The sequence below is a fragment of the Narcine bancroftii genome, chromosome 2 (genome assembly GCF_036971445.1).
Source record: "Narcine bancroftii isolate sNarBan1 chromosome 2, sNarBan1.hap1, whole genome shotgun sequence".
NCBI lineage: Eukaryota > Metazoa > Chordata > Chondrichthyes > Torpediniformes > Narcinidae > Narcine > Narcine bancroftii.
The window spans coordinates 165,205,227-165,218,304 of record NC_091470.1 but is presented as its reverse complement, the minus strand read 5'-3'; the positions used below and the strand labels follow the sequence as shown (position 1 = coordinate 165,218,304).

General features: G+C 40.4%; 1 protein-coding gene across 1 annotated transcript in view; it reads left to right on the top strand.

Annotated features, from left to right (window-relative positions):
- The window catches only part of exosc10 (exosome component 10), a 48,895-nt gene extending 40,908 nt beyond the window's left edge, over positions 1–7,987 (top strand). The window contains exons 21-25 of the mRNA XM_069919032.1: positions 1,546–1,619; positions 4,204–4,366; positions 5,092–5,159; positions 7,059–7,126; positions 7,811–7,987. Coding sequence (XP_069775133.1) covers positions 1,546–1,619; positions 4,204–4,366; positions 5,092–5,159; positions 7,059–7,126; positions 7,811–7,841 — 404 coding nt within the window. The 3' untranslated portion in view covers positions 7,842–7,987. The remainder of the gene's footprint in view (positions 1–1,545; positions 1,620–4,203; positions 4,367–5,091; positions 5,160–7,058; positions 7,127–7,810) is intronic.
- The last annotated feature ends 5,091 nt before the right edge of the window (positions 7,988–13,078 follow it).

The window sequence follows — 13,078 nt, the reverse complement described above, 5'->3', positions numbered from 1 at the left end:
TCCTTAACTGAATGTAATCCTGCATATTATAGGCAACTCTCTGACCAAATAAAAAAAATAGATTGGCCATCAGTAATGATAGCAGCAGTCAGGAAAATGCTGGGATCTGGTCTTGAGCAAGTATAACACCAAAGGAATAATAAAAGTTTGGATATAGTCGATGTAGATTTATGAGAGAGGAAATCCTATTTGACGTATCTGTAACCAGCATTTAGGCGGGAACCATTCATAATGGTCTAATTAAACTTTCATATGGGCTTCAATAAGGTGCTATGCACGAGGTTATTAAATAAAATAAGACCACATGGATCACGGTTAAGTTGGCAGACAGTGAAGAACAGCACTAAGCAGTTCATTGTCAGGTCGGGGGAGGGGGGGTCCCATCCATGCACAAACTACTCGTGATTTAGATTCAGGAACCAGAGGTAATATGTCCAAGCTTGTGTTGTGTCGAGGAAGCAAAGATACTTTGGGAAATAGATAGGCTTTGTGAATGGGCAAGGATTAAAAAGTAAACATGGAAAATGTGAAATCATCCCGTTTGATTAGAGATTTTTAAAAAAACTACAGTTAAGAGACTGGGGTTTCGAAGAACCTTGTACGGCATTTGCTGATCGTCAATGCACTGGTACAGCAACAAATGGCAAGTTGGCCATTATTGCAAGTGGGATGGAGTACAAGAACACTGCAATTATAACCATATAACTATTTACGGAGCGGAAACAGGCCATGTTGGCCTTTCGAGTCCGCACCGGTTCACTGATTTTGTGCGTCCCGTTCTTCTTCTTCTTAACCAGGGTCTTAATATCTGGAGCCTTTTTTAAGACCCTGGCTGGAATGTTGTGCACAGGACTGGCCGTCCTACTCAGGAATGATGTGTTTGACAACATGTATAAATGAGGATTCACCAGGTCGATTCTTGTAAGGAGGGATTAAGCAGACTGAGCCTATGCTCTTGAGTTTAGCAGTTGATTTTGTTGACAAATACAATGCTTACGTGGAATTTATCAAGGTTGATGCAGAGATAATATTTCACCTGAATGAAATATGTACTAGTGTCGCAGTCTCAAAATCAGTGGTCATTTGTGCAGGGCTGAGGTGAGAGCTAATTTCTTCATCCAGAATGGATAGATTCTCTTTTGCTGAATATATTCAATACGAAGGTTATCTGATAATTGTTGGAAATTTAAGAAACTAAGAGGTATGGCACTCATGCTTGTAAAGATGAGCTAAGTGAATGGTAGAACAGGTGTGAGGATCAAATGAAATGTTCTCATACAATTCCTTGTGTGGAGGCATCCCTGGCTTCTCTGTTAACTGGTTAAATTCCAGAGTTTGGTCTTGTTTTAGATTCAGGTTTTGCGTGGTCTGGTGGATTTTTTTCGAAGTCCACCTCTATATCGGTACACTGACTTCCCGGATTTTATGGTAATATGCATATATCCATATCTGTTCAAAAATGAATAACATGGGTTTTAGCTTGAGGATACCTGGTTCAGTTCATTCTGAGTCGCAGTTTTCTAAGATAGGTTTCTTGCCTTTCAGTTGATCGACAACAGGCACAGCAAGATTACGCTGCGGCAGTACAAGAGATCCCCTCGGTCAGAGAGCAAGCTGCGGTAAATCAGAATTTTAAGCCTAATTTGTGTGGTACAAATTAAATAAACCAGAAGTTGTAACTTGTTATAACTGAGACATTTTCGTAATGCTACGCAATGCGGTGGAATACAGTATGCATCCAATGGTACCTATCAGTTGTACAGATAACATCAAGGAAGCGAGAACTATTGTAACCATCTCATTTGGTTTATTTGTCAGTGTTGAAAATACAACCTCAAAATTATGTTTCTTCATTTTATTTCATTATATTTAATTTGTTTTCTTAAAAATACAGCACGGAAACATGCTGTACAGTGTGTCATGCCTGCACAACTCATCCTGATTTAATCCCACTTTTTATTCTTCCTGCATTATCATTGCCCCCACCTCCCATCAGATTCTAACATTCTCCAACACACCAGAGCAATTAACCTGCCCACCTGCACCTTCTTGGGGAAATGAGAGAAAAGCAGAGCACGTGCTGTGGAACCTGGTCATGGGGAGAATGTGCAAACTCCACACAGACTGCCCCCTGAGGTCAGAATGAACATCTCCTCACTCTGCTGCTGTTCCCGTTCTAATCTGTAAAGCATCAGGCACAAATGTTGGTCTGATCTTTGTGTCGAGGGCCAACCCATTAAAAATCTGTTCACATGAAAAATGCAGATCTTTTAACTTTGATTTTTTGCACTTGAGATTTGAAGGTAAAAATTTGAATATTCTCACAGTTTCAATTCCCTTCAGGTTTTCAATTCTGTGTAATCCACTCCAAGACCACTTTGTTTGAATTTATATCACTTCAATCGACCTGAATTTGTTGCTGCAGCATTTGACTGCCAAGGTTGACTCATTTCTCTAGACTTCACTGCCTTAACTTGGATCAACATTCAACCCTTTGACTATACGACCTTGTATGTCACTTGGCATCATTGTTTAATTATTTTTCCACATTTTGCTACTGTAAATAAATGAAGTTTGTCTTTAAAGATAATCACAGTTCCAAGACTCTTGAAAGGAGTGTAATATACAGTGTTGTCGAACTAATTTTCAAAATGTGGACATACAACACGGTAACCAGCCCTTTCAACCCACGAGCCCATGCCCCCCAAATATACCAATTAACCTATAAATCCCGTACATTTTTGAAGAAGGCTGGGAGCAAACCAGAGTACCTGGACAAAACCCACGCAGAAATGAGGAAAATGTACAAACTCCTGACAAACAGCACCAGATTCGAACCCAGGTCGTTGGCACAGTAATAGTGTTGTACTAACTGCTTCGTCCACTGTGCGATCCTATTCAATGAGTGGCTTTGTACTTACCAACAGCCTTTTTAAAATAAAATCCAGAATCCCCAAAATTCTAAGGGTAACAACTAATCTGGCCACATAGCAACAAATTGTATATCTTGAACTTTAGTGAATGAATTACTACATTAACATACAGAGTTCTGAACCATGGAGTTCAAATCCCACAAGGCAGCTGGACAATTTCTGTTCAACTCTATTAAATAAAATGTTATTTTATTAAAGAACTGTAAGGAAAGATGTGAATCTACTAGATTACATTTTAAGAATCCATCTTTTTCACTCAAATGTTCTTCACTAAAATTCAGAAACGGACCCTTCAGCCCATCTAGTTTGTGCTAGAGTGTTATTCTGCCTCGTCCCACTGGCCTGCATCCTTCAGGGAAGAAACTCTGCCATCCAAACACAACCTCAATCCCAGACATTTCACTGGTTGACTTTTAACGTACCCACATTCAGTGCCAGTTAGTGGTGTATGGTAAACATCACCATTGCCGACAAGGTCACATCTCACAAACGACAATGAAAGAAATTGGTGCCTTTTGTCCAGAATACTTCATCAAAGTTCAGCACTTGCTAAATCTTTGTTGAGCCTCTATCATCTATCCTTTGCCAATTTTCAGCTGTTTAACACATTCTATTGTGTTAAAAGTAATATTTTAACACCTTCTACATTTACTATACTGATTCTTTTATTTTTCCTTTATTTATTTCGTGCTCACCCCAATTTGATTGGTTGGCCATCCACCCCCAAATCCTTGATCTTCTCCCTCTTGTACTCTTACTGTCGGTTTTTGTTTGAACCACTTTGTTTCCTGGATGTGGATTATGGTACACTTGATAAAGCCCTAGTCCATTTTGTCTCCTGGATGTGGATTGTGGTATCCTTTTCCCTTGATAAAGCCTAGTCCATTGCATTCATACACGTAATATTTGAGATGTCAGTATTAAATTCTAGAAGCAAAGGTTGATTTGTATTCTACCTCAAGATGTCTCGTTCGCGGCTTTGTCTAGAATTGACTTCTGGTAGCTCCAAGCCAGATCCAAGTTTATTCCATGCCTATTTCCAAATAATGTATTTTAAGAATACATTAGTTAGAGAAGTAATTGATCTATTTTTCTATTCATTCCAATCTTGTCATTGAAAAAGGGAGTTGTGTTTTTTTGAATTCAGATGCTTCATGCTGAGATACTATGTGACCAAACTTTAAATGATTGTGAATCAGTATAGGATCTGCATATGTTAATATTCTTAACTTTGTGTTTCCCCCCCCCCCCCCCCCCCAAAAAATCCCAGATGTCAGCAGGCCAGCAAATGAAGAGGGAACAACCAAAAAGCAGGCCAGGAGTTGAGACAGCACCACCAGAGAAGAAACCTAAGCTGGGGACTGAAAAGCAGAAAACTCCCCAAAATTTCCAACCATTCGATTACAGCAAGTCTGATTTCAAAGTATTTGCAGGTCTGTTATGGATTGATTAAAATTTAATACAGTGTTAGGGAGAAGGAATTGCAAAATAATGGATTCAGCTCTGTACTCAATCCACTGGATAGGACTGTATATCAAGCTCTGTAAATTCTTAAAGTAGAGTGCTCCACTGTGAACACTGAATGCTTGATCTATTTAGAAGACATTGAATCCATAATCCTGGCAATTTTCAATAACAGCTGCGTAATTTAATGGTTAAGAATTGGCAGTCACATCTTTGTGGTTCATTGTTCATCTTCTTTCAGTTCTTTACAGGCTAAGTACATTCCCTTGATGAATCAGTGGGCATTGGCTATGTCAGCAATAGGTGCATGGATCAAGAATGCTTGAGTTTCATTGCGAACATTTCTTATTTCAGTACAGTCACTAGAATTAGATGTCTAATATAATGAGAGAGATATCAGATTTCTGCTTTCGTTTACCAACCATGATCCTTCCTGAACTGTTTTCTGTGTTTTTATGCAACATAAAACATTCTTGAGGTACAGTCCATGATGTTATGCTGACCTTAGAATAGAATGTAACAAGTGCCCCTTTGCATTGTGGAGGAGTGAAACTGGAATTTCTGCTATGAAGGTGTGGGGAGAGGAAAGAGAAGCTTCTCAACAGATGCATGGTTTTTTAGGAAAATCATATGGAAGTGGACCAAAAGGAGAATGTGTGCAAGCCTTTTACAATAGTTTCATCCTTCCTTTCAGCTGGAAGCAAATCGAAGGAACCAACCCAGTTTGATCCCTATCTACAATCAGGTGCAACAAAAACGAAGGTAAGGCTGCTGTAGAGGACACCACTCTTCAACTTTTCGTGAAAACTCTGAGACGCTGGAGGAACTCAGCCGTTCTCACCACGCCCGTAGAAGGTAAAGGTATGCTGCCGATGTTTCGGGCCTGAGCCCTTCCCGACTAGCTGAGCTCCTCCAGCATCTTTGTGTTTTTACTACAATCACAGCATCTGCAGCCTTTGGTGTTTCACTCCAATTTTTTGTCCCTTGTACGTTGATTGAGAGTTTAGAATTTTTTTTTTTATTGAACCAAGCTGTAAAAGAGCTTTGGCGAGTTTTTGCCATTCTGGCCAAAAGTCAGCAAAAATAATTTAAATAAATTATTATTAGTTATAAAGAAACCATGAATTTTTGCTCGTCATTTCAAGGATGAGCATTTCATTATACATGCACTCGTAAACTGTAGTCTTTGTGTTATGGGGCTGGAATATAACTGGTGGGTGATGGTGCCTTGCCAGATCCACTTCCTTACCCAGCACCAAGAAGCATGCATCCAGGTTTTGTGAATTTGCATTTCAGGACCTAGTGACCTTGATTTACTGTGATGTTACTTCACGGAATGTTGTATCTATACAGCCAAGCAGGATTTTTACCTCAATACATGAGAATTAGAGGATAATGAGGTGTTTTATGGGACCTTTGTGGAGTCACTGCCTATCATACTCAAATATTGCAGCTGCCTATTGACTGTTATTTTAAATTTGAGATTAATTTGTTTTCACAGAACAAGGTTTTGATACTGAGGTAAGTCATACAGGGTAAATGACTGGGCATGAAGGAGTGCAGTAGAACATAGGGATCTGGTAATAAAATGCATAATTCCCTTAAAGTGACGTTTCAGGTAGATAGGATCATGAATAGAGCTTTTGGTACATTAGCCTTCATAAATCAATGTATTGAGTATAGGAAGTAAAACAAAAGTCTGCAGACACGATGGTTGAAGTAAACACAAAGCTGGAGAAACTCAACAGGTCAAGCAGTGTCCTTGTTAAAAAAAAGCATAACTGATGTTTCAGGCTTGAGCCCTTCATCAAGGTATGGAAAAATCTCAGCAAGCATGGCCTTATGTACTATCCCACCAAGACTACCGCAAATTGGAGGAACAACACTTGATTTTCCATCTGGGCACTCTCCAGCCCAATGGCATTAACTTCAACCAGCTTCTGCCATCCTGCTCCCCTCTTCCCCCTCCCCCCTTCCCTTTCCAGTTCTCCTCCCTCCCTTCCCTTCCCCTAGCCATCCCTCCTCCCCTTGATCACTGCTGCCCTTCTCCTCCTATCACCCATTTCCCCTCTATCACCTATTCCCTACTCTTTTGTTTGGACACCTGCCTACATTTTCCCATACCTTGATGAAGAGATCAAGCCAGAAACGTCGGTTATATATTTTTACCTTTCCATATCAAGGACACTGCTTGACCTGCTGAGTTTCTCCAGCTTTGTGTTTTTACCTCAGATCAGTGTTTGATGGTTGTGGTGGTGTAGTAGAAAAGGAACACTGCCTAGTGCAGGATGGGACTCTTGACTTTCACAAACAAGCTGAATTTAAAATAACTGATGCTAGCTGAGAGCAACCTTCATAATAAGCAAGGTTCCAAGTTTCCAATAATTTCTACAGCCTTTTAAACATGTTAAATGACCGATTGATCCTGAGGGTCCTGATAAGACTGAGTTAATCTTGTTAAAACACTTCAGTATGGTAAAAGACTGATTGAGTTAACTCATCAAAAAATTCTATTGAAAGATTTACCAGACACAGTGAGGAATGTAAAAACAATCAGCCCAGCTTGTCTCCTTTCTCCTGTAAAATATGAACATAATTACTGACACCCAAATGTTAACAGGTATTAATTAGCTTTAAACTGCTCATCTTGTTTTCCTTTAGAAACCAGGGAAAAAAAATCGTCAATCTGCAGGAAACAAGAGCATGTCCTTCACCAGCAAATCAGAAAGGTAACAATGTGCATTTATCCCAACAGTACCACAGTAAAAATCTGAGCCTTACGACTGTGTTTGAACCATGTCCAACTTTATTTCGTGCAGAAGGAGTAAAAACGAAGCTCTGGCAGTACTGTGAATCTTAAAACATGACGTTATCTTTGATTTTTTTTCTACCTCCAAGCAAATCATACTCCAAATAAAGAAGACCACAATTGCATATGCAACATTTTTTTTAAAAAAAGATAATCACCTCGTGTGACATCCAAAAAATTCCTCAAAGATGGTTAAATTTAAACTGCTTACTTGTGATCTTGCTGAAGGCCAGGTATAAATGCACCCAAACTAAGTCCATGAAAATATCGGTGTTAATCTTTGAACTTGGAACATTGAGCAAACCCCTTGAGCAATTCTGCCTTTCAGTTTAATCACAACCGTTCTGTGCCTTAATTCTCTTCAGCTGCTTTTGTTCATTCATCCTTCAATTTTTTGCTAAATGGGAATTTGTCACTTAATTTTAAAAACATGTTCCCTATGTAGGCTTCCTGTCCCATTTATGTGAAGATGTGTTACCTGAAATCACCTGAGTAGCAGTTCAATTTATAATTTTGTCTCCTTGCCTTCAACTCTCAGGTGTTTGAAGATGGGTTAATTTCCTTCTAACTGACTTTGTTTTTCATCCTTGTCCCCAATTTGCAGAGGTCTTGGGCACCGTTGGCCATCAAGGTAGAAAACTTGGAATGTGGTGAGCTGAACAGAGGCACCTTTTCTATCTCTTCCAACATTATTATTGTGGATTTGATTGCTTCTAGTTTCTGAGATATTGTTGCACTTTGTGAAAAGCATTTTACAATAAATCTTTTGTAAAATTGTTAATTTTAGCTTTGGATAATTATTAAACTGTAGCCTAATAGACAAATGTGAACAAGGGAGCAGTGCAAAGTGATTGTTGTTTTGGTAAAGACAAGCTTTCCTTGTGTTTAGGGGAATAAAAATTCCAGTCATATCTTGTGACTGCTTGGCTCCTTGATTATTCATTATGTGGGATGTTGATATTGAATTCGAGACCAGTGTTCATCACCCATTTTCAGCCACCCTTGAAGGTCACTGTGATCCCAACCCTTTTAAAGAAACCAAGAAACACAAAAACTGCAGATGCTGGAACTTTGAGCAGACAATGAGAAGCTGAAGGAACTCGGATGGTCAAGCATCATCCATGGAGTGAAATGGACTCGACCTCAAAACTTGACTGACCATTTTTACCCATGAATGCTGAGTTCTTCCAGCTTCTCATTGCTTCCCCACCTTTTTAAGGTACTAAAGGTCTACACGGACCAACTGGCAGAGTTCCTTACAGACATCTGCAGCGTCCATCGTCCCCATGGGTTTCTGAACAGCCACCATCATCCCAGTACCAAAGAGGGCGACAGTTACAGGTCTCAATGGCTACTGCTGGGGGTCTGGTGATGGAATGCATCAAAGCACACCTCCCAGAGACACTGGCCCCATTTCATTTCGCCTACAGGCAAAATAGTATCACCGATGATGTTCTTGCCTTGTCCCTCCATCCAATTCTGACCCACATGGAGAACGATGCCTCATATGCCAGGCTGCTGTTCATCGACCAGCTCAGCATTTAATATGATCACAATTGCAGAGGCTGATGGAGAAGCTGCATTCACTATGACTCAATGCCCATCTCCGTAGCTGGATTCTGGACTTCCTACAGAAGGACCACAGTTTGTACAGGAGAATGTTGACCACTGTCTTGCTGAGCACTGCCACACCTCAGGGCTGTGTGCTCAGCCCGCTTCTGTTCCCGCTACTGGCCCACGACTGCATCGCTAGATCCAGCTCCAACAGTCATTTAGTTTGCAGATCACACGACAGTCGTTGGCCTCATCAGCAACAATGATGAGTCGCACTACAGAGAAGAGGTGGAACATCTCAGGTTATAATGTGAGAATAACAACCTGAGTCTCAATGTGGACAAGACAAAGGAGATGATTGTGGACTTGAACTGCAGCTTGCATACCAGACAGGACATGCTTAATTCAGCTCCTGTAAAATATCAAGATGGGGCATCTCATTACACACCATGACATAAGTTCCTGAAATCTATTCATAAGTCAATTTTATTGGTTAGAATGTGCTTTTAATATCAATTTCCGGTTTCAATGATGCTGTCTTTTCTGACCTATTCTAAAGCCCACAGTCATAGGCCCACCCTCATTTGTTGGAATCAGAGTTCTTAAGTCAAATAGAATGAAACCAGGCCTTTTGGCCCCCCAAGCCCCTGCTGATCATCAATTATCCTTTACACCAACCTTATTAATCTCATTTTCTATTACTTGTGCTCATCACTTCCCCCAGATTCTACCACTCTCCAGCACGACAGGTAATTAACAGACCGATTGACCTATCGATGAGCATGTCTCGATGCGGGAATAAACCAGAACATCTGGAGGAAACCTACGAGTTCACACGCAAAGTCCACACAAGCAGCAGCCAAGGTCTGGATTGAGCTCTGGTTTCCGGAGCTGGGAGGAAGCAGCTCCACTGATCCCTACTCTCCGGGATTATTTAAGTTGTATTGCCATTGATCCACTATCAATTTACAGGGCTGTTTACCTGAATCACATCTCCGTGTCAATCTTCTGAACTGACAGGGATTTAAATTGGCTGTCAAAATCAGTTCACATTTTTTAAGTGTGCTGTGGGGAATGTGAACATTCACACTTGTGAACAGCCGAAGCATAAAGGGGATACATCCATTCAGCCGTTTGAGATATTCATATCCAACAAATGAATATTGAGGAACATCTGTGCTGCTTTTAGATATGGTCTTTAACCTTCCATATCCTTCTTACCTTTGTTTTTTGCTATTTATTTTGCAGACTATATTTCTAAATTTCCACTTCAGGCTATCTTTTTTTCCGTTCCTGTTGAACAAAGTACCACATTAAACCCTCCCTTGGGTTTCCATATCTGTACTTGACAGAGGGCTGGAGTCGATGCTCAGGATTTCCAGAGCTCTTTGCTCGCTTTTATACTGCTGTATTGGGTCTGTCTCACAAGTGGGGCTGGTTATACCTAGAGACTGGTGGAGGAACTTGGCACCGAGCCTGCGAAGAATAGTTCTGTGAATGCGACCACGTCAGGCATTTGCTTGACAAATCTGTGGAGCAGTTCTTCCAATGTCATGCAGATGCAACTAGCTCTGACCTCTGTCTCCAAAGTAGTGTATGGATTGATAAAAGGCGATCTATCCAGTTTTATCCAATTCCTACTGTAACATAGTATCCATGGAAATAAAATTAGTAACTTGCTTGGCCGTTTTCATAGGACTTAGCTGTTAACCCAAAAGACAGATTATCTTCTGCAGAACAAAACAAAATGTACCAGAAAACTTTCATGCAATTGTGTTGGCTTCATCCTTATTCTTAACACTACTTTTTGGCAGATTTTATAGTTGCCATGATAGGATTTGAACTCATGAACCCAGATTTTCCATATGAACTTTGAGACTGCATATTGCTAATAAGGGAATTTTGTAGAATTACCAATGGCAGATTCATATAAAGATTAGGAATGAGAATACGTTTCAAGTTTATTATCATCCGATTGTATATGTACAACCCTACAAAACAGTGTTCTCTGGTCCTCAGTGCAAAAACCTGCAAACACACATTTATACAAATCATACATTTTTAGTATGTATATACATGTATAAAAATATTGTTCTTTTTCTTTATTTTAATTAATTTTCAATTTTTTTTTTACAATCATTAGTCCTCAGGTGAATCAGGTAAGGCAGGAAAACCAGGGTTTATATTTTGGTAGGTGAGGGTGGAGTCACCCATCAGAACAATACCATAGATGTGAATTCCAGTTCACTGCAATGGGGCCATCGGGAGACACTGAACATCATAGCCTAGCAAAAATTCAAAATACAGTACAGATTTGAACCATTGTAACTTCAAAAAATTTTAAGTCAGACAATCATTGCAAACCAAAATAAATATATATAAAAATAATTTACAGGTTTCTAGAATTGGTCAACAGTCTCACTGCCTTCAGGAAGGAGCAGTTTCCCAATATGACAGACCTAATTTTTAATGCTCCTTCACCTCTTTCTTGAAGGTAGCTTCTCAAAGATACTGGAGGCTGAATACTAAAGGTCCTCAATGATTCTCTTGAAGCACGACTCCTTGTAGCTATTGTCCATAGAGGGAAGGGAGACCTCAGTGATCTTCTCAGCAGTTTTAATCACTCTCATGATCTGATGCTTTTCAATTACCATTCCACACTATGATGCAACCAGCCAGAACACACTCTATTGAGCTCCTGTCGAATGTTGTCTGTATGGAGGCCTGTAACCTTGCCCTTCTCAACCTCTAAGAAATACAGGTGCAACTGCACCTTTCTGACTCAGAGGTGTCGAGCATCCAGGATACATCATCCTTTAAATGGATCCCAAGGAAATCTATGCACCCCACTCTCTCCACGGAGAAGCCATTGATAGGTAGTGGGGAATGGTCCTTGTTGTAATCCCATGCTCCTGTGTGATGGTGGGTTGAGTAAGGACTTAAATCTTATTTGCAAGTGTAATAGTTTCCTTTTCCTTCTATTCGGTCTCATTTCACCAGCTGTGTCAGCTCCTATGTGTGGACCTCTCTGACCAATGTGCTTTCAGGCTCAGGGTTTCAAATATTGTGAGGGTTTGGTTGGTGGCATCTTGCAGGATAACATTCAGCCAAATTCCAAACCTAGCTTCCTCTCTGTGGAGATAAGGATGATAGAAGCTCTCATTTCCTGACCTCCAGATTAGCCTTGGCAGCAACCACCAACTCAGATTTTTCTTCACATGTCCATCAAAGGGATCACATTGGTTCTTTGCTGAACACCACTAGTCCAGGAGCTGGCCAGAAACAGCTCCTCTCTTTACTTTCTATCAGTCAGCCAATCTTCCATCAGATAACCAACACTTGCTGCAGATGTGGTCACCTGGAATTACAATAGGTTGTACATCACATGGCTCTATAAAAATATTGTTAAATAAATAGTAGGGTCTCGGAGGGGTTGAATGAGCATTTCATTGGTCTCGCTGCCCATGGGAAGAAGCTGTTTCTGGCTCTGATACTCGTGCTGCCTCCGGAGTGAGAGGGATCCTCAAAGGTTTTCCGACAATAATTTCAGTACATCACAGATGCAGTTAAGTACCCAGTGATCCTCTCTGCTGCTCTTATGGTCCTGTGAATTAACCTTCAATCCAATGCTCCATGGAACTATACCACACTGTGATGCAGCCAGCCAGGATGCTCTCGATAGAGCTCCTGTAGAAAGTTGACAGGGTGGTGTCCGGTGGGCTTGCTCACCTGTCTTTTCAGGAAGTGCTGTTGTGCCTTCCAGACAAGTGAGAAGATGTGTTTCCAGGATAGGTCTTTTTTTTTTTAAGGGGACTCTGAGGAACTGGGTGGTCTTTACTCTCTTCATTACTGAAGTATTAATGTAATCCCTAGTCCTCCTGAAGTTGACAATCACCCCCTTCCAGAGAACCATTACTGAGTTGAGGTGGTTTATCGGGCTTGGTTCAGTCTTAATCTCATCATGGGGAAGAACAGAATCATAAATGGAAGGGGAGGGATGTCATCCATTTTTTTGGAAGATTTCCTGGAGTATTATCTGAAATGTAATGTTGCTTGGCTTTTAATCATTAATAATTTGAGCAATGTGTCCACTTGCTACTTGGAAATCCTTTGGATCCCAGCTTCCTATGCCTAGTGCCATAAACTGTTATTCTTTATTCAGTTATATGTCAACAGTTCCATATATTAATCCAGAAAATTTTGTATTTTTTTCTTGTATGCAGCTTGTGTACATTAGGAATAGAAGTTAGTTATTTGGCCCTTGAGCCTGCTGCACCATTCGCTTAGCATTATGGTAAGTCCTCTGCCTCACCTGATC